Below are 21,892 nucleotides of genomic sequence, written 5' to 3' on the forward strand. Positions count from 1 at the left end.
AGAAGTACTCAGTATCAGAATGTTTAATAAAATTTCAGTCTAAGATGTTCAATATAAAGTACTTAGTATCATATTGTTTATGAAGAATAACACAGAATAAGAGTGTTCATTAAGAATTTCAAAGTATCAGATTATTCACTGAAAGTACCCAGTATCAGATTGGTCGATAAGAGAGATAATTCAATAACAAGTAACGGTTACTCGATGTATATATATATATATATATATATATATGCTACTTGAGGTACTGTGAGCAAGGTATTAAAAAATTTTGGGTTTTTAAAATGATAGTATGTTTTCGCATAAAAATATGAATTTTAAAAGTAGGAAATTTACAAAATCATTGTTTACTTGTTGGTCCTAAAACCTTGATTACTATACGATGAAATATTACCATTGTGTTTATCGATGATTATTAACTTAATAAACGAATAGGTAGGTTATATAAAACCTAGAAAGGAAATACAAGCAATTCAATTGGACGGGATGTTGTAAATGTGTGTTCAGCCTATAGTATTTGATAGATGCTCATGGTTATTTGTCCATTCATAATCATTTATTATGATAAAGTTTACAGTATTGTAGCTAGCAATTTATGAGCGTTCTTTTTTCACAGTTGTCTATGCATCATTCCCTTCACTTTTGTTTCCTGTAAATGTACAAACATTGAATAATTAGAATAATTCATGATTGGTCGGGGTTTATATATTCGCATTCATTTCCGTATTGCTGCTTGAAATGTAAAACATTCGCAGCCTCCGATCAATATTTTACCGTTAAATCCGATGCAGGGTGACGATCGAGTACAATGCTTTCTGTATGTTGAAATACCATTGCAAAAAATTTTAGGGGTTTGCTGTTCGACTGCTGCAAGGCAATCTTTTGGCGCCCATCAAACATATGTTTTTAGTGACAGTTCAAATTTCCCGCCCCTGTCGTCAGAACTTTAAGAAACCCCCAATTTTACTAATATGCAAGAAATAATTACCACTTCACGTGAAGCAAGCGACAAACAATCAATTAAAAGTTGCATGGGAAATACTATATGGCAGGTCAAAAAGTGACATATCAATAGCCAAATAATAAACATCTTTCAATCAGTTTAATTGAGGTCTGGAGCTGGCATGTCAGTTAACTGCTAGTAGTCTGTTGTTATTTATGTATTATTGTCATTTTATTTATTTTCTTTTGTTACATCTTTTTACATCGGACTCGGACTTTTCTTGGACTGAATTTTAATGTGCGTATTGTTATGCAATTTTGCGCCTGTCCCAAGTCAGGAGCCTCTGGCCCTTGTTAGTCTTGTATGATTTTTAATTTTAGTTTCTTGTGTATAATTCGGATTTTAGTATGACGTCCATTATCACTGTATTGGTATACATATTTTAGGGGCCAGCTGAAGGACACCTACGGGTGCGGGAATTCTCGCTACATTGAAGACCCATTGGTGGCCTTCGGCTGTTGTTTGCTCTATGGTCGGGTTGTTGTCGCGTTGACACATTCCCCATTTCCTTTCTCAATTTTATTATCGTTTGACTCAAGACTTTGAACCTTCCATGTACTGAAGTGTGTCTACTTTTCCAACTTCATTAAATTACAAGTATAAAAATATCTCACTGATCTTCAGATGGACCTCTGCCATCTCGCATCATATCTCTTCCTCTGGCATCAACAGGTGGACCCCTATTTGCCGTCCCTTTCTCTTTACTGCAGACAGAATCCCCTGCAGAACCACAATAATCTTGTCTCTCCTTCAAAGCTCCTGTTTTGTCCTCCCTGGCAGAGTGTGGTCTGTGATAAAATGAAATTAGTAAGAAAATACATCCTGCTTTTAAGTTTTAAATAGGCATATTCAATTCAAACGGATGAAAGGAATTCCATTACCACGTCCCTATGAAAAAAATCCGGCCGTATACATACTAAATGCTGGAAAAAATTAATGAAATATTAAAAAAAAACTTCCTGTTCTAAATGACAGAATTCAATATGGATACTACAACTATTCAGTAATTAAACGGCAAAATATATTGTATATGAAAGTATTACAAAAATACAAAAATACAAGGTACATGTAATTTTTGAACAAATAATGAAATTCTAACATCATCAACCAACGGAACGAGTAAAAAACCAATGCCATATTACTGACATGAGGAATATTATAGGTTAAAATGGTTTTATAGCTATCTTTTATTCCTGCAAAAAACCCTTGTTCCTTCCTTTAAAACAACATGTAAACGAATTGCTCCTGTCCTGTAAACAAAATTCCAAGAAATTATATAAAAAAAATAGAACTACATAAATTAAATCAGTAGCTACTATAGTTAGAAAAATAACAAAATAAATCAGAACATAATCATAGAACATCAGTATGCATATATGTAATTTGATGAATAGGTTGACCGTTATGAAGTTTTAACAAATATGCAACTAACGGTTTTTAGAAAGAAAAAAATGTTGAAATATTTATAATTAACAATAACAGAATTAAAGGTGTTATCTTAAAGTATATGTGGATAACAATCCTAGAATACTTATAGCATTGGAATATTCTACCTCTCATCATATCATTTCTTGAGCCGTGATCTTAACATAATCGACTAAGTTATGTTAACAGCAACAAAAGGAGTAGTAATGTTGATAAGTATGATATTGACTTTCTATTTCATTTATCAAATCAGATTAAGATTTTTTAAATGAGTTGAAAATTTACTAAAACTTTTAATCTTTACGAAATGCTAGGGTCCAAACACCAGCAGTCCGCTCAGGTTTTAATAGTTTTGTAATATATATCAGAGACTTGGCATTTGGCATTTTACAGTGACTTGACTATTAGTGTTGCTATCCACCAATTGCAACTCATTCAAAATTTTGACCAAATTGCAATTTGTTTTATAAAATCAAATTGTTCATCTGGTCAGAATATTGAACAAATTGTTCAGTCAAAATATGAAAGTGCAAGGTGATAAAATAAAATATACTTACAATCCTATAAGACTTTAACTCCACTTTAATGATGTTATTACTAAATTTGTCTATCAATCTGTATAGTTATATTATAGCCATTACCATACTAAAGGTAAAATGTTTTATTTTGAATTGCTATAAAAATGTCCAAACTAAGCTTTTATATAGTTTTTCTTTCGAAAAGGATTTTATATTTATAAGAATCATATATCATTTAAAATAATACATCATATATTCAGTAAAATACGTGTGAAATAACAATATGCTATTGATAAGTTTCCTTGGGGAGATAACCTAAAATACTATTCTTTTGAATAAAGATTTTTTGAAACCAAAAAAGATTATCTCCCCTTCCTACAAACATATTGCAATTTCACAAATATTTTACTGAATATGAAATGTTTTTATTCACATAATGTGTGATTCTTATGAATATAGAATACTTTTCGAAAGAAAAACTATATAAAAGCTTAGTTTGGACATTTTTATAGCAATTAAAAATAAAACAGTTCACCTTTAGTATGGTAATGGCTATAATATAACTATACAGATTGATAGACTGATTTAGTAATACCATCAATAAAGTGGAGTTAAAGTCTTATAGGATTGTAAGTATGTTTTATTTTATCACCTTGTACTTTCATGACTTGACTGTGGTTTTCTACAGCAGTTGGTTCAAATTTCTGACCAGTTGAACAATTTGGTTTAATAAAACAAATTGCAATTTGGTCAAAATTTTGAATGAATTGCAATTGGTGGATAGCAACACTTACAGTCAAGTCACTGTAAAAGGACATGTTACTTTATAGTATACTTTTCATTATATATTCTAAATCGTTTTTACAAAGTACATGAACTGAACTATTATTTCCGTATTTCCCCGCTAAGCAAGTGAATTACCTTTAAACATGTTATATAACCCAGTAACACTCTGTCTCTCGTTCTTTTTCAGATTTTCATTTTCATGTTATGAATTTCGAAACCCAAAAATTGTGGGCTTATAAAAACATTTGCCATAATGAATACACAAATGTAATTTATTTTCTTAATTATAAAATTGTTACATTTAAGAATGTACCATAGTGAATTGTAGACTTTTTTTTGCCTTTTCGTCATTTTCGCTATTTGCCATACTTTATAGGTTCTTTTGTATTTATCTTATCTTTTATATAACTATCCAGTGTTCTGTTCAACAGCTGTTTTTCCTAATTTCTTGAGTTTGTACTCTATTTCTTACCTATTTCTGAGACTCTCCTTCTCTAATTGTTCTTTTTCTCCTCTCTCTGAAGTTATATATATTTATATATCTGACATTAAAATAAAAAAAAGAACATGCATCTTAAACTGCTGAAACAAAGAGCGGTCCTGAAGATTTTTTTCTATTGAAATGCTATGTAAGTTAATTTCGACCATGGATGGCAAATAAATGATAGTTCATAATTTTAAAGGTGATAGTGATTTGAGAGATACTGCAAAAACATAGTAACTTTGATAATTGGTGAATCCAATCGTAATCAATATCACTGCTAAGTAATCTTGCTATTTTTTTCAAAATCAAATCACAAAACTAAAACAGGTTATGAAAATGAATATCCAACCAAAAGAGTACCAATATGAAAATTTTTAATATTTATCAAAATTGAAAAAAAACACCTCTTCATCTTTATATGATCTTTCTCACCATAAAGTTTTCTTTTGTCTTGTTCACCAAATGCGTGTGATGAATTATTCAGAGTCAGTGACTGAAAGTCCCTTTGAAACTGTCTATCTTTTTTAACCTCCATAACATTTGGTGTCCTTCCATGTGTTTTGTTTCCCGGCCATTGTGTATTACTGTAATTGTTTCTTTTGTTGTAATTTTTCACCTCTTTAAGGACTGGTGGATGAATACCCATCACATAAACTGGATTACTACAAACAAAAACTAGTTTGACAGAACTACATTTAAATAAGCTTAGAAAGTTTTTGTTCTTTCTTTTTGCAATCAGCTATGTTTCAGACTATATAATATACGTTAACGACTGTGGGTGGATGCTGGATGCCAAATGATGGCATAAGCTCGCATGTCTTTCAATGACATTTTCAGATGAGCTAAAATATCATATTCCAGATACTTTTTATTTTCCTTAAAATCATAATAGCTTCTATAATAAATATGCAGAGAGAATATAAACAATTGTCCTACAAAAATTTCTGATATAAACATTTGATGTACCCTTAAAGAAATCAGCAAAATTGTCTTCTTCTGAATTGATTGTTATGTTTATATTTAAAATTATCAATTGATAAAGTACCTTTGATGGTCAATTGATACTATTTCCTTTTGTCACGGACTCAATTTCGGTTGATTTATGACAAAGTTTATAATTTTTTTGTCAACCATTTTGTTTATAAAAGTGAAATTGAGTTATTCTATCGCAATATAACAAGCTCTGCAAAATTAAAATAAATAAAAAAGAGATTTGAAATGAGACACTTTGACGAAATGGATATGTCGAAAACATTTTTGACACGAACGGACCACTTCACTCATAGTATTTGTTCAATCCATATATAAGAAAGACTTTCACCTATACAAATATTTTTGTATACATTAACATCTTTATAAAGTATGTTTCTGACCAAAAAAAAATCTTTATGGATTAACCATATAGCTCATTTTTATTTTTTTTGCAAAATTAATATATCCACTGCTAGATCCACTGTTTAAGCTGTAAATTTGACACCAGGAAGTCGGGAAAGTTGGAGAAACTTTGTGGTTATAAATGTCAAATTATTTGAATACATATATCATATAACTTGGTTTATAATTGTTTCGACAGCTGCATTTTATTGCTCGTTTGATGAGTTCTTCTCTTAATGATCAATAACGACTTTCGGGTGTTTGTTTTTGTTTCTGTGTCTCTTCGAGAATTGAAAGTTAAAATATACCATGTTATTGAACACAGGTGTCAAATTTACTTTGCGGAAAATGATCGGCACTTAATTTCGAAGATGGTAATAAAGTATTCAAATATCTGAAATGGCATTCAAAATGTTTAGCAGACCATGTTTATGTTTAAAGTTGTATGTGTCTACTATAGATTTTTGAATTTTGGGGTGAAAATACGATTTTTGAAATAAAAAGAATTGCCTTCCAATAAAATCGTCTATTTGCTATGGAAAGCCACACGGGACCCCCGACTCCGTGCCTATAATCAATGGTTTTGATAAAAAAAAATAACACTCTGTGAATATTAGACCAATTGGGCAAGTGTTTACATTGATAGAGTGTATCCAATTTCATTAAATTTGGAAAAGACATTGCTCGAAGCCGACGGTTTATTTTGTTAACTAATATAGTATCATAAAATCAATTCTAATTGAAATCATGGCATACAAACTTTTCTCAACATTAGTGAACTTAAAAAGTAAACGTTAATGGTAGATTTTATCCCTAAATGTTGAATAGCATTTCTATATAAAAAAAACGCGATGGTTTTGAGTAATAGATTCTAGTTACTGACGTTCTGCATCTTTTTCTTTATATTACAGTTTTTCCGTCATTTATCTTAATTCAATTATGTTACTTTTAGTCTTTTGACCCTTGACGTGGCTCTGATTTCATGCAACCAGCTATTAAGATTTTGACTATTGGGTTAAGCGTTCATGGTGTAAGTAGGCCCAGAGATGTGTTTCGGACGCAATAAGATTTAGCAGTATTGAATTCATTTTGTTTACCCTTGTAATTTTATTATCTAATTTGTACTTTATCGAGAAAATGTATACTGTATTATGCATGTACTATCAACTTCCAACCTTTTTAAGTGACTGTCAAATTTACTAACAACCGCAATAACTTTTTTATTGTCGTCTTGGTTAAATTTATGTGTATGCTTGTTTGATTTGCTTAGTACTGAGTATTGTATGTATGTTAGTTTCCGTTCATTATTCTATTATGTTTCCTTTGGTTGTTCACCCAATTTTGTTTATATAAAACTATAAAAAAAAACGTATACAAGTTGGAGGCAAAACTAGTTTTAAAATCGTGTAAACCCACCATTTTCTTCGAGAAATGCCTGTACCAAGTCTGTAATATTACGGTTGTTTTCCATACCTTCCTTTAGTTGATTAAGTCTAACGTTTGATTTTGTAGTTTTTTTTGTCTATTTTAATTTTTCTAAGAGTTCGGTTTATTTGTTAATACCTTTTTTTTTTTATCAAAACCTTGGTTATTTTTTGTTGTAATTCTAACACAAGGAATGTTTCTTGTAACAATTTTCCACAATTTTTTTTCTCCGAATTTAAATAAAATTTTCTTTTTTAAAGACCGATAAATTGCATTATCAAACATTTGTGTACCTTCTCCTTTATAAATTACATATCTTAGGTAAATCTTCATGTTCTAAGTACTTACTCTTTCCTTGCTAGTAAATCATCAATATACGGTTTTCTTTCAATTGAATGACCCCTTGCTTTGTTAAAATCTGCACCAAAAAAAAAAGATAGTACTGCATTTCCTTTAGCTGCATTTCCAAAACCAATTTAAAAAATCATTTAGTGTATACTGGCCCGTGGTTGAATGAGTGCAATACATATGGAAAATTGAAATTTACATTAACAGTTACCAGCAATACATCAAAATACTATTTATATCATTTGTTCATATAAAAAAATAAGAAGATGTGGTTTGATTGCCCATGAGAAAAGAATCCAAATAAATACAAATGAAGTACAAGTTAGCAACTATAATGTATAGGTCAATGCTCAACCATTACCTATGAAAAAAATGATGCATAAAAAAGCACCATAAGTATTAAAACAAAACAAAAAAAACAGCCTGATCTATATAAAAAAAAAACAATACACGAAACACAATGTAATTTACAACAACAACGTTTTAAAAGCTTTTTCAAAGAATCGATAATTTTGCACAGATCGTATCTAAATTTTCGGGCTTGGTAAATAACATACCGAAAATTTCAGGATGCATTATATATCCTGATTGTGATAAGTGTTCTTCACACTTCTAAACATATTTTTTGTATCTATGAAAGAGTTTATTTCTGTATGCAAAATTGACATTTTCAAAATTATATTAGTTTATAATAATATCTTAAACCAATTACCCTCCATAGCCTTAGAAGGATCAATGCCCAATCTTTCAATCATGTATCTGAAGAATAAACAAAGTTTTGTAGTTAGTAGTCTCAACATATTATAAACTGTTCTAAACTGTCATATACTACATTTGTGTTATATATATATCGTTTTAGAAGGGTTTGAATCGTCAAAAATGTCCTCAATGAATGAAGCAAATAAAAATGTTATCGACTCGTTTTCAGATACTACTTTCTGTCATACCATAAATATATATTAATTCTAAAAAGTGTACTTATTAATCAGAATGCATCCATTGTTGTCATAAAATAACGTTAGAAACTGTAACACCTAATGCAGAATTTAAAAGCAGTATGAATGATGTAAATTTGAGATTTAATTTTGCTTTCATTGAATGGTTTTGGTCTTTATCGTTTGCAACCTGCAATATTTCTGTTCTCCAATCTCCTTTGAAATGTATCATTCATTATTAAACATCTCATACAACAATTATGTAATAGTATTCCAGTGTAACTTCTGACTGCAATATTTTCTTTTTCCTTTTGGAAAAGCCGAATCGAAATGAAACGACACCAAAATGACAAAGAATTAAAGATGTGTTTGTCAAAAGTTGGTTAAATTCATTACCTTAATTGAAAAATTATAAAGGAAATATACTTTAAAATATGAAAATCTAATAAATTCCTCCCCTTAAGAGCAAAGCCAAGGCAAAAAAAAAAAAAAAACACTGAGGGATTCGTGCGATCTTAAAACGGGGCGAGCTTGGGTACCTTGGCAGAGTGAACGTCTCCTGATATGAATTCGTCACCCGCCACGCCAGTCAAAACTCAGTAAAAATGTGCAGTCGGGTATAGTAGAGAATCGGTAAATGTATAAATCAGACAGCTATTCTGGTATTTAAATATGTTAGACAGCGGAAAGGTGTCGCTAGAAAGTCGTGAAAACATGCTGGTAATGGGTTTACCAATTTTTGATGGTGTCTTTTTTGCGTCAAAGAACAACTCAGTTAATGGATACACTATTGAAACGCATTAATTGAAATATTGCAAACACAATTTGATAGGGCATAGGGTATATCAATGCAGCAGAAAGAGAAGTGGAAAATTTGAAATTTGATATCATCATGTTTGCAATAGATTTTTGTTTGAAGTTGTGCAATTGTATTCATATTCAGAAAAGGACGAAGTATGAAGCAGAAATTTATCTTCTTTAATAGTATTCTTTATCTTGTGTTTACTGGTATAATGAGATGCCAGCACTAAATGAAACGTTGTTTATTTAGTGAAAGAACATCATGAATACATCTGAAAGAGAAATCAAAGAACTCTTATTAGACATTTTTCTTTTTGTGTTTGGTAAGAAGGTGTATTAATCTGGTTTAATATATACTAGTCGACCAGTAGGGATGGACAATTGATACATTTTGGAATACCAAATTCTTGGTGTTATGCTTAAGGTATCTGGTGTGTAATAATATACGACGATAGATTTTTCTTAAACCTATGTGGAAGACTTTTAGACCAATTCACTTTTAAATTTTATTATAAAAACTGGGGGTCACGGACCTAGTCTTTACGTTTAAATACATTCAAACTAACGACATCACAGTTAGTTTGTCTTGGTTATATGGGAAAAACTTAATGGTCTTATACATTCAAACTAACGACATCACAGTTAGTTTATCTTGGTTATATGGGAAAAACTTAATGGTCCTTATTGAAAAAAAAACCATAAAACGGTAGAATTTGTTTAAATTCAATAAGAAATTGCTTTTAATTAATACTTCCGAAATATCAAATAAAAATAAAGGCTCACGGGATTAATCTTTAAAAATCCCCAAAAAACAAATCAAATTCATTATAATTATCTGCCTATGGTTTTAAAAGGTTTTTTTTCTGAAAATTCTAAATACACTTAACAACAGTTGAGGTTTAGATAGTTAGTTTCAAGTTTTAATTTTTTTTGTTGTATTTTGAGGGATACTAAAATATTTTGATATCAAAAAGTATTCTTGCAACATGCCAAGATGAGAGACAGTCGATCTACATACAACATATAAAACTAAAGACTAAGCAACACGAACCCCACCAAAAACTGGGGGTAATCTCATTACTCTGGAAGGGTAAGCAGATCCTGCTCCACATGTGGTACCAATCGTGTTGCTCATTTTATTACAAATCCGATACATAGTCTAATTATGTAGGTCAAATGTGTGGAAAGGGAACGGGATTGTAGTTAACAACATTTGGAAAATATCCGATATCATCTGTGGAACGGATTTTCCGTAAAGGTCAACCAACTCGTGATGACGTCTGTATAATTTACGAAGAGATGGCTTCACCATTTGAAACTCTTTCTTTAACAGCTTCCTTGTGAGCAGCAACCCTCAGTCAAGGACAACATAATAGGAAATACAAGCTCTGGAATATCGTTTCAATTGGGAGATTGCAAGCGCTGCTGGAATGTTACTACATAGAAATGGGAAATTCACAATTGGGAAGCTGTTTTTATGTATCATACTTACCTACATACAATATATCCAGTTCGGTTTACTCCATGTGTACAATGTACACCTACTACCATTTCTAAAATAATGATAACAAACACGGGTGCAAGGCACTTCTACATTTGTTTCATCAGGATGTAAAATATGTTGGAAATACCTCAACAACCTGATTAAAATCATATATAGCACAATGATCATTGTAATATGGAGCTAACTCAATCGTGATGATATTCCAGAATAATTCATTTGGAACAAACAAATGTGTAGCTGTAAATTACCATTGGCACTCTGCAATGTATTTTATACTTCGTATTGAATACAGCAAAACGATGTTAGATCTGCATTTGTTCTTCACTCAGAGGGATTCGAACCCTAGCATCTGAGACATAATGACAACTACGCCTACACGGTGTCTGAAACAGGTACCGTCGGTCATATTTAGACGTATATGATGTAATTTAAATTTGATGTGACGGCTTGGTAGGAAAGATTATCATTATCATATTCTGGTTATGCATGGTTTTATATTAACATTGATTCGGCATTATAGTTTCATTAATTCCCCATGCCTGTAATTGTAAAATCGCTTTTAAATTAGTTCTTGATTTCTTATTATTATCCTGATATGATTCTTGTAAAAAAAAAAAGACAATCAAAACTCTTTAATCGAAGAGAAAATGACAACGCAATGGTAAAACTAGACATAGGACGATAACTCAAATCATAAAAACGCTACAAATCACTAAAGACTGGACTTCTTAAAAACTATTGTTATACATTAAAGAAATGTCAAAGTACCAGCTGATCTGCATAAAAGTATTTTTATCAAATCAAAATATTATCTATTTAGCATTGTTCTTACCTTCATTCTTATTCTTTATGAGAAAATTCTCTACAACATCAAAAAATCTAAAACAAATAATGTAAGATCAAGCTTGCGTCAACTTCAGTGAACTTTGGTGGATAGTTGTCTCATTGGCATTGTTACCACATCTCCTGATTTTTATATGACATGCCCCATCCTGTCCATATAAGACGGTAAAGGTTTCTTGCTTCCATACCTTTTTTTGCATTGAATTATAGACCTGTTTTCTGTTAATGTGGATTAATTTATTTTCGTGGTTACCAATTTTCGTGGATTGATGGAAAAAAATTTCGTGGTTTTGCTAAAGTCTGCATACAACTGGATAGAAAATGTTTAATTCGTTGGACATTTGAATTCGTGGTTCCACTGTACCCACAAAAACCACGAAAATTGGTATCCAACTAATAATAAAGAATTCTCAGTATTATTTCAGATTTTAATATGATCAAACACAAATTTTGTTTAGTAACTGTGACCTTGAACTTAAATGTAGTACCTCATAATGAAAAAAAAGTTCTCATTATAAGTAAACATATATTTAATAAAGGTGACAGTTCGATAACAAATATCAAATTTAACACCTGGACATACTGTCACTTTTCTGCACAATTTTAGGTCTATTTGTAGTTGACCTTAACTTAACACTAAGTGACCCCAACATAAATAGGCCTTTCATTGTTTTTAACCATAAATCCAAGAAGTGTTCAAATCTGATATGCAATAAACTACTTAGCATTCTGATTCCTGAAACCACTTCTGCACAGACGTTGGTCTCCTATCAGTAACTATGATATATCTGGTACACAGACAGCGGATATGATTGCATTGTGTTAACCACAATCCCGTCCCGACCTACCGAATTAGTCTTATCAATGATTTGTTTTACTTTTAAAAATGAGCAACACAACGGGTTACAAATGTGCAGAAAAATTTGCTTATCTTCCTGGAACACCAATAATCAGCCCTTGTTATTGGTTAGGTTTGTGTTGCTCCGTCTTTATTTTTCTTTGTGGTGTTTTGTGTACTATTTCAGTTGGGTTTTTTTTTATTTTGCCATGGCCATTTGCTTTCGACTTGTGAGTTAACATATTCCTTTGGTATCTTTTGACTCCTTTTTACCTGACATAAGTGACCGTTAACTTTGAGACCTAAAATTCATAACAGATCTTTTTTCATTCAAAGTAAAGGTTACAATCCTTTGTGCAGTTTCTAATAAAGCATTCTGTATAAATTTGATCTCTTTCTAGTTACTATGAATTTGGACGTAGTAAACTAAAATGATATATCCAGTTTAAATTGCAATCTGATAAATACTTTTGATGGATTATATGAACATCACTTTTCCAAACACTTTTGTCTAAATTGAGTTACTATGACCTTTACCTTAGACTAAGTGAAATTAAATCTACATCTTAATTATGTAATAATGGCGGTTACCATGTTGCTATCCTATTTTATGTTATTTGAAATGGCATACGGAAATCATTCTGCTTCACAACTTTGTCTCTGTTTTTGACAAAAATAGATTTTACAGGCGTAATTGAACTCAAAATATGGAATTTTCTCTCATTTATGTTTACGTTTTACGAGTGCCATCATGGTGTGCATGTACGATGCGTTAGTGTTTCAACTCACTAGCGATATTTTTTACTGTATAAGATCTTGAGATACCAGTAAAATCGATTTCCTGTAATTTTCCCGAATTTGTTCACATTACATTGTATATGAGTATGAATTCGCATGTTGGTGATGCATGTACAGCAGGAGACGCTTAGTTACTCTGTCGATGCAACTGGTCTTTATTCTTTTAGAGTACATTTGATTCCCTAAGGTTAAGACTTATATACTGTTTAATTTATGGCACCATGTAAAAATCTGATACGCGTTAGCAAGCAGATACACAAATGACAGATAGCCGGAGGGGTAAAACAATTAACTGTGTACTCCTGCTTTTTCTTACAAGGGATATAATAACTAAGAGAGACAATAACAATAAAAATGTATCACTAAAATGACCAATACTCCAAGAGAATGATTGACCTCCATATGATTTTCAAATAGAACAAGTATTATAAAATATTTCTTATTTGTATGATGTTCACGTCCTTATAATAAAAAAAATGGGCTTTAATTTACCTATAAACTACTGCATCAGATGGTAGATCGTGTCCTCCGCAATAAATCTTTTCATGTTCAACTTTCTTTTCAGTAAATTCCTAAAAATAAATTCAAATTCTCGAAATAAAAAAAAACATCCCTATATAGTTCGGACGATTTAGAGCTCGATACTAGGACTTAGCACTGTTTTGACTGAAGATAGCAAATTCCACGCTAGATTACTTTTCTTATTTGAATGTTGATATAATTGCTTGATTGAGTGTTGGTTGTTTAACGTCTATTGGCAAATAGTGCATGCACGTTCAGGACGAGAACAAGTTCACAATAAACACAATATGTAGATCTAGTAACAGATGCCATTCGGGATGAAGGCCGGGGAAATTAAACCTGACACTTGAAAATGAACATTTTGCCCTGCTACAGACCCCTCAAAAGAGTTGTTACTTGTAAGCGTTCTTAAAGTGCAGAGAGCGTGGCACTCTCTTTACACATGGAATTTGATTTAACGTTCCCATTCTGACCGGGAGTGGCTGCATATTTGTACTTCCCACCATGCCAAAAGGACGCCCAACTATGTCAAGGGTTTACTTTTACTACTGGTCGAATGAAGACTTGTGGAGACATATTTCTTTTCCCAAGTCACCCTTTTTGTTATGTATTGTCTCATAAAATTTAAAATGAAAATGCTTACTGTTTGGTAATAGTATCTATCAGTATATGTTATATCAATAACCAGCCCTAAAACATGACCTTTTTCTTTAATTTTCTCTATCACATCCTCAGGACCAAACCTAAAAATACAATGTTTTCTTTGAAAAAAAAGTAAAACAACTAAAATACTGAACTCCGAGGAAAAACGTCACTCATCAAATGGAAAAATAAAAAGCTCAAAACACATCGAATGAATGGATAACAACTGTCATATTCCTGCCTTGGTACTGGCATTTTCTTAGGTAGAAAATGGTGGATTAAACCAGTGGTTTTAAAGCTAGCTAAACCTCTCACTTGTATGACAGTCGCATCAAATTCCATTATATTGGCAACAATGTGTGAACAAAACAAACAGACATAATAGGTAAAAATTTCATAAATAGAGGTACAGCAGTCAACATTGTGTTATAATCTTTGAAATTACAATAAAAACAAACAAATATGTATCAAAGAAGCACAAAATGACATAAAGACCAATAATATTAGCAAAACTTAAAGTAAGTAAGTAAGTAATTATTATTATAGTGACATGTGTATCATAACATACATTTATACATTAATATACATAGAAATTAATATTTACACCCGGCACATTGGACCTATATGTCACTTTAGAAATATTATATCATCTTCGAAAAACGTGAATGTTTATGAAATAAAAATACAGAATTAGACGTACATTTGGGTTTTTTCTATGAATGAATGCTGAATTAACGAATTTTGCAGTTGGAATTTGATAGTAAATGAATAAGTTTTTCGCTATTGACACTAAAACTGTCTTAAGACAAGAATACACACATTTACTTATAACAAAATCCCGGGATACAAAGTATACAGAGCCACGTAATATATGTTTCAAAGAAACATAAAAAGGCATATAGACCGATCACAAAAGCAAAAATGAAATACAAGCATACAAAAATGTTTACAATAGCACAAAAAAGGGATATATAAGTACAGAGCCAAGTCATATGTATCAAAGAAACTTCAAAAGGCATATAGACAAAGCACATTAACATAAAACGAAAGACATGAATATGAGAAAATAACGTAAAATAATTTAAAAAAGAAAAGAAAAAGAAATTTTTGTAAGACTTGAAAATGAGAAAGTTTGAAATTTCAATTTATCATTAAGTACAAAATACCCAGCGTGTTTACCTTATTCAAATGTGATGTATATGTTGAATGAGATTTAAAAACTTAATTTAACATACATAAATAAAATACAAATGAATGAGGTTGTTAAATCTTGATATATGACTTTCTTAGCTTCTTTGTTAAATATTTATTGGTTTTTATTGTGATTAAGATACTTGTACTTTCACAGCCTGCCATTATGTAATTGTTAAAGATATTCTCGTAATCTTGTCTTTCATTTTTGCTAATGTGCTATGTGTCTATATGCCTTTTAATGTTACTTCGATACATATAGCGTAGGTCTGTACTTATACATAGACGAGGCTAAGAAACAGGTGTAATGCGAGCTTTAGCGAGCTATTCGTCCTTTTTCGAGGCGAGTACAAATACAGCTGATATTTAAAGACACTTAACAGTTATTGCCTTTATCCTGCAATTAATTCTGTATATTGTTTGATTTTGGAGAAAAAAAGTTTGTTTCCAGTTTTTGGAGAAAAAAATAATTTGTTTTGAATTCTGAAAAAAAAAAATGTTCGTTACCCCCTCAGCTGCCACTATATGTAATGCTAGAATTGAAAGAAAAAAATTGTTTTCGACTTGTCGCGAAAAAAATAGATTGTTTTTCACCGCAGGCGGAAAATAAAGTTTGTACAGAAAAAAAAACATAGCCCCCCCCTCCCCCCCCCCCCCCCCATCCCCAGAAAATCAAATGGTTGCTGCCTTAACATGCATGCTGAAATTGACATTGTTGATTTTGTTACACAATCATACACATTCAAGTTTTGAAATTGATGAAAAACTATCACCCGTATTTTTTTTTACCGAGGGTATAGGTTGCCGGATGATTGTTGTCTTAGAAAATACTGCTGTTCATGTTTGTCTGTTATCAGAATTTTTTCTTTTTTTTTCTTATTGCTCTAAAGTAATGTTTGAAAACCAACAAAACGTAAAATAATAATCGTTGATTCGCATAAGGTCAAATAGTACGTCATTAGAATGCAACTGCAATACACGTTCTGAAGTCACGCAGGTTCATATAAAACTGGTCAACCGCAAATACACCAACGTAGTCCGGCAGTGGGCGGAGATTTAAAGCGATATCTGTATAGTATACAGATACAGCATAGCGATACTATACAGATACAGCATAGCGATATCTGTAAAGTATAAATTGCAGGATAAATTCCGTTATTGTGCTATTGTAAAACATGTTTGTATGATTGTCGTTCATTTTTGCTAAAAACCTCCATATTCCTGTATTGCTATATAAACTTTATTAACTTAAAATATGTTTTATATTCAGACTTATGTCGTGCTTACCTATCGTTTTTATGAACAGCTGAAAGTATTTCCTGAAATATGTAAATGGCAAAATTAGAGAAATATTTTTGCTACAGCAGGATTTCAACAATGAAGGGCTAGCTCATTTGATAAACTCCTCATCAATATCAGGCTCCACATTTTGCACCCTAGATTCGCGTTTCGTCTACAAAGGACTCACCAGTGACGCTCGAATAAAACATAAAATGGAAGTTTTAAAAATAATGCACAAAGTGTTTATATTCTTAATTGCAATGTAAAATGAAAAATCAAAATATTTTTCTCGAATCAATGTTAAAACTTTATATGGTCAATTCAAAAGGCCAATAAAAATCATTATTACAGGTATCAACAATAATAATTGCTTCTGCACTATTTGTCTTCTTGTTATTTGAAGGAAATATAAAAAGCATATTAGTCCGGTATAAATAAAGAGATGTGACATGATTACCAACAAAAGAACTAATAATGTACCGTGCACCGTAAACAATTTGTTCATTTGAAACCATCAGTTCACACAATTTTAACCATAAATTTATAACTATCATTAAACCGATTATCAATATTTACATTATTTAATTAACCATTTTGGACACTGGAATATCTGTCTTGAAACTCTACATAGCATATCTGAATGTTATTGAGTAGCTTTCATAATAACTACAAACATTTTTCCCCAAATAATTATTGTTCTGTTCCGCCATTATGAAAAAGTAAAATAACTCAAATGCCGAACTCCAAGTATAATTCAAAACGGAAAGTCGTTTATCAAATGGCAAAATCAAAAGCTTAAACACACCAAACGAATAGAAAACATCTTTCATTTTCCTGACTCGGTACAGTCATTTACTTTATGTGTAGTAGATGGTGGATTGAACCTGATTTGATAGCTAGCTTAAACTCTCACTTGTATGACAGTCGCACAAAATTACATTATATTGACAACAATGTGTGAACAAAACAAACAGACTTACATGTAATAGGAAAAAGTGTAAAAAATAGGGAAACAGTAGTCAACTTTGTGTTATAATAATCTTAATCATTTTTTAAAGTAACAAAGAAATATGTCAACAAAGAAGCAACAAAATGAGCACAATAACGCATTGCCAGCATTTAAAGAGACGTGAAGTAGAACCTGATATATCAATTATTTTCATGAATGCATATTTACAAATTCATACTATAAAGAGGTAATAAAATTACGAAAGATTTTGACATTTTATTTAGATATTGTGAAATTGTTCATATCAGCTGACAATCCTTACACAAGTTACATATCAGTAATTCTGTTTGAGTTTTTGTTGCAGAAAAAAAAAAGACTTAACATTGAAAAAAAAAAGACAAATATTTTTCCTGGTTTCTTTTGTATCTTATATCTGTCTAGGATTAGTTTGCTACTAATCATGAACCAAGCAATCAATAAATCAGGCCTTTAGTTCTCTCGTTTGAATTGTTTTACTTTTGTCATTTCGATGCTTTTTATAGCTGATTATGCGGCATAGGTTTCACTCATTGCTGAAGGCAGTACGGAGACCTAAAGTTGTTGAATTCTATGTCGTTTGGTCTCTTGTTTTCTAATTGGAAATCATAGCACATTTTCTTATTCTTATACAAACAAGTTATTAAAACATTTCTGTTTCAGCATCTATCATGTATCATGTATCAAAGAACTTACCTTCTTTAATGGAACTTTAAATGCAACAAACTTGGTACCATTGATCACTTCACCAAGGGATGTATACTCATCCCATCTATAAACGAATAAATAAAGTCAATAGTATACCGCTATTCGAAAATTCATATATCGATTGAGAAAAAAACAAATCCGGGTTACAAACTAAATCTGAGGGAACGCATCAAATATAAGAGGAGAAATACGACACAACAGAAACACAACATTAAAATGTAACACACACAGAAACGAACTATAATATAACAATGGCCATTTTCCTGACTTGGTACAGGACATTTTAAGAACAAATGGTGGGTTGAACCTGGTTTTGTAGCATGCCAAACCTCCCGCTTTTATGGCAATGTTAAATATAACATTAAAATTGCAACATTACATGACAGGACTACAATACAAATAAATAGGAGAACATATAGGACAGAGAAACACACGAATAATAGCTAACACAAGATATCACCATTATTACATAAAGATAAAAATAACTTATGTTTCAATATTGAATGACATTAAAACAAGAATATGTTCATAGTACACGGATGCCCCACTCGCACGATCATTTCTATGTTCAGTGGACCGTAAAATTGAGGTTAAAAATCTAATTAGATTTGGCATTGAAATTAGAAAGATCATATCATAGCGAACACATGTACTAGGTTTTAAGTTGATTGGACTTCAACTTCATCAACAACTTCATTGACCAAAAACTTTAACTGAAGAGGGACAGACGGACGAACGAATGAACAAACGGACGGAGAGACAGACAGACGGATGAACAATCGGGCGGACGAACAGACGCACAGACCAGAAAACAGTATGTCCATCTACTATCGTAAGAGGGGCATACAAATTCTGAATGTGGTTGTTAAATTTTATAGATGTTTTTTGTGCTTCTTTGTTAAATGTTTGTTTGTTTTGAGATTGTGACACAGTGATGACTTCTGTATCCATATTTTGACAATTTTACCTACAATGTCTCTTTTGATCACGCATCATTGTAAATATAATGGAATTTGATGCGACTGTCGTACAAGTGAGAGATTTAGCGCTATAAACCCAGGTTCAATCCACCGTTTTCTACATCTGAAAATGCCTGTACCAATTGCAAGTCAGGAATATAACAGTTGTTATCTATTCGTTTGATCTGTTTTATCATTTGATTTTGCCATTTGATTAGAGACTTTCCGTTTTGAATTTTCCTCGGGGTTCAGTATTGTCGTGATTTTACTTTTTTCTAATAACACACACAGAAACAGACCGCTTTAAAACATTATTTTTTTTTTATATCTCCGACAGGAAGTAATTTCAACTAAAAAAAAAAATCAAACAATAAATTAGATATAAACACGATAATCTATATTTTATTTAAAAAAAACATTTAACCAAATAATTATATAATGGCCAAGCGCACTGTGACATCAACTTACCTGTCTGGTGGTGTAAGGTTTTCTCTTTTTTGGAACATAATCTTTTAGGGGGCTTTTATGGTTTACCGGCAGAGTTTGATATTATTAATTTGTATATTTTTTAACTACTAGTTATTTGATTCGTTCAGCTAAAGCTTTCAAACAAGGAACCTTTATATATGCACTTTTGGCGGGTTGTCCAGAATCCACTGAGGTTTTCCTTAACGAGGGAGCAATTCCAACATAGATAACATATTTGGTGATTTTTTGTTTTAATATTCACAATGAAAACGAATAAACAGAGACATGAAAAAGAAATCAATGGCAATGAAGGAAAGATTTAAAATATGAAGTGTGTGTGATTCATGGTTTGGAGGGAGAGGTGACTTAAAACCATGCAAAAAACTTCACACTTTGCTGAAATGTGGACGTATTTTGTTGTCTTACAAAAAAAAATTGAGGTAGAAGAAAGTGATCTTAAAACCATCTTATTGAATTTTGATGTAAAAAAAAATAGGTAGATCGAACATATTTCGACTTAATTTTTTTAAATGGATGACTACTTTCATTTTTTATTATTTATTACATTAATATGACATTTGAAATTGTTGGGTTTTTATCTTATAAATCATGAATATGTCTCTATTTATATATAGCTTGTTGTAAAGTATAATAAATAAAGATATATTTTCATTGTTTTTGTAGTGGTTGAATCGACTCTAAATACATACCTATAAGGATGACTTGAAACTTCGCGTTTTAATCTGAGGCCACTTACCCATGATTTGGGGTCATCCAGAAGTATATTTTCTTTAATTTAAACCAAGATGTCATATAATGAAATTGGATTTCATTAACATATGGTAAAATCGCTGAAAGACCCCCCTCCTAAAATTATCGAAAACTACAATTCTGCATTGACAATAATTTATATGTTGGGTGTTAATTAGATTTTAGACACCCTGATAGGTAGCTTATCTGATTATTAGGGTTTAGGAAAAACAGATTTTTAAAACATATTTCAAACAGGAAGTATTTCAACGAATTACCTAAATTCAGAATTTTGATACACGGCATAATCTTTATCTTATGTTTTGATTTAAAAAAATAAAGCAAACTTACTTCAATCGTCAGACGCTATATGAAATGTAATTACCTCTCTGGCACACTGTATTGGTACATGATCTTTTCGTGCTAACTAAACAATGTAAAATTACGAACTAGTCCCTTAACTTGCACTTTCTGATCAACTGACTGTATCTCATTTAACTGTATAACTTTTTTTCTAACCAATGAACACCTCGATAAATTGAAGTCCATGCACCAATCAAAACAAATCATTTTAAACACGGTATAATTCACTTTAAAAGATATAGGTGTCCGTGACGGTGTAGATGACTTTTCGAAAATGTATCAATAGTACTGCAACAAACAGATCAAAGTTCTTTTTACAAATTAACATGATGTAATCCGTGCACAGATATAACACTCTATATCAACAATGAGATGCAGGAATTTAATCAAATAAACTTTATTTTTATCCTGTACAATTGCAAGTGAAACATAATTATATAGTAAACTGGAGTGATACAGTGACATTTGAGATATTTCACTGCAAACAAATTGATAACAATTTTTAAATGTTATCTTTGTTTCGGGAAGTATATAAAAATGTGTTTCATTTAATAACAATTTTAAAATGTCATCATTGACTCGGGAAGTATATAAAAATGTATTTCATTTAAAAATTATAAGAACATTTCGTGAATCCGTACACAAATTCAATGACTCAGAAAATAATTAGAAACATCATACCATATAGGGAACATGTGTACCAAGTTTCAAGTTGATTGGACTTAAATTTCATAAAAAAAAAAACTACCTGCATCAAAAACTTTAGCCTGAAGAGGAACAGACTGACGAACGGACGCTCAGACCGAAAAAAATTATGCCTCTTGGAGGGGCGTAAAAAGACCACAACAACAATTTCTAACAATATGATTAATGTGCACAATATTCCTATATCTTCAGGTCTAAGAAGACCATGGTGCTCCGATTCCTAGCTCTGTGGACTA

The 21,892-nt window shown here is 31.2% G+C and overlaps 1 protein-coding gene across 1 annotated transcript; it reads right to left on the reverse strand.

Moving 5' to 3' along the window:
* Positions 1-534: 534 nt before the first annotated feature.
* LOC143072870 (RNA/RNP complex-1-interacting phosphatase-like) lies at positions 535-21,094 on the reverse strand. Its single transcript, XM_076248001.1, has 13 exons — positions 20,974-21,094; positions 18,400-18,475; positions 16,725-16,756; positions 14,248-14,347; positions 13,575-13,654; positions 11,436-11,482; positions 10,592-10,652; positions 8,076-8,122; positions 7,364-7,433; positions 4,649-4,878; positions 4,205-4,250; positions 1,618-1,791; positions 535-649 (listed from the first exon to the last, which is right to left on the reverse strand). The coding sequence occupies exons 1-13, from the start codon at positions 20,997-20,999 to the stop codon at positions 637-639; spliced, it is 1,002 nt and encodes a 333-aa protein (XP_076104116.1). The 5' UTR covers positions 21,000-21,094; the 3' UTR covers positions 535-636.
* Between the last annotated feature and the right edge of the window lie 798 nt (positions 21,095-21,892).

This window comes from Mytilus galloprovincialis, chromosome 4, assembly GCF_965363235.1.
Source record: "Mytilus galloprovincialis chromosome 4, xbMytGall1.hap1.1, whole genome shotgun sequence".
Lineage (NCBI taxonomy): Eukaryota > Metazoa > Mollusca > Bivalvia > Mytilida > Mytilidae > Mytilus > Mytilus galloprovincialis.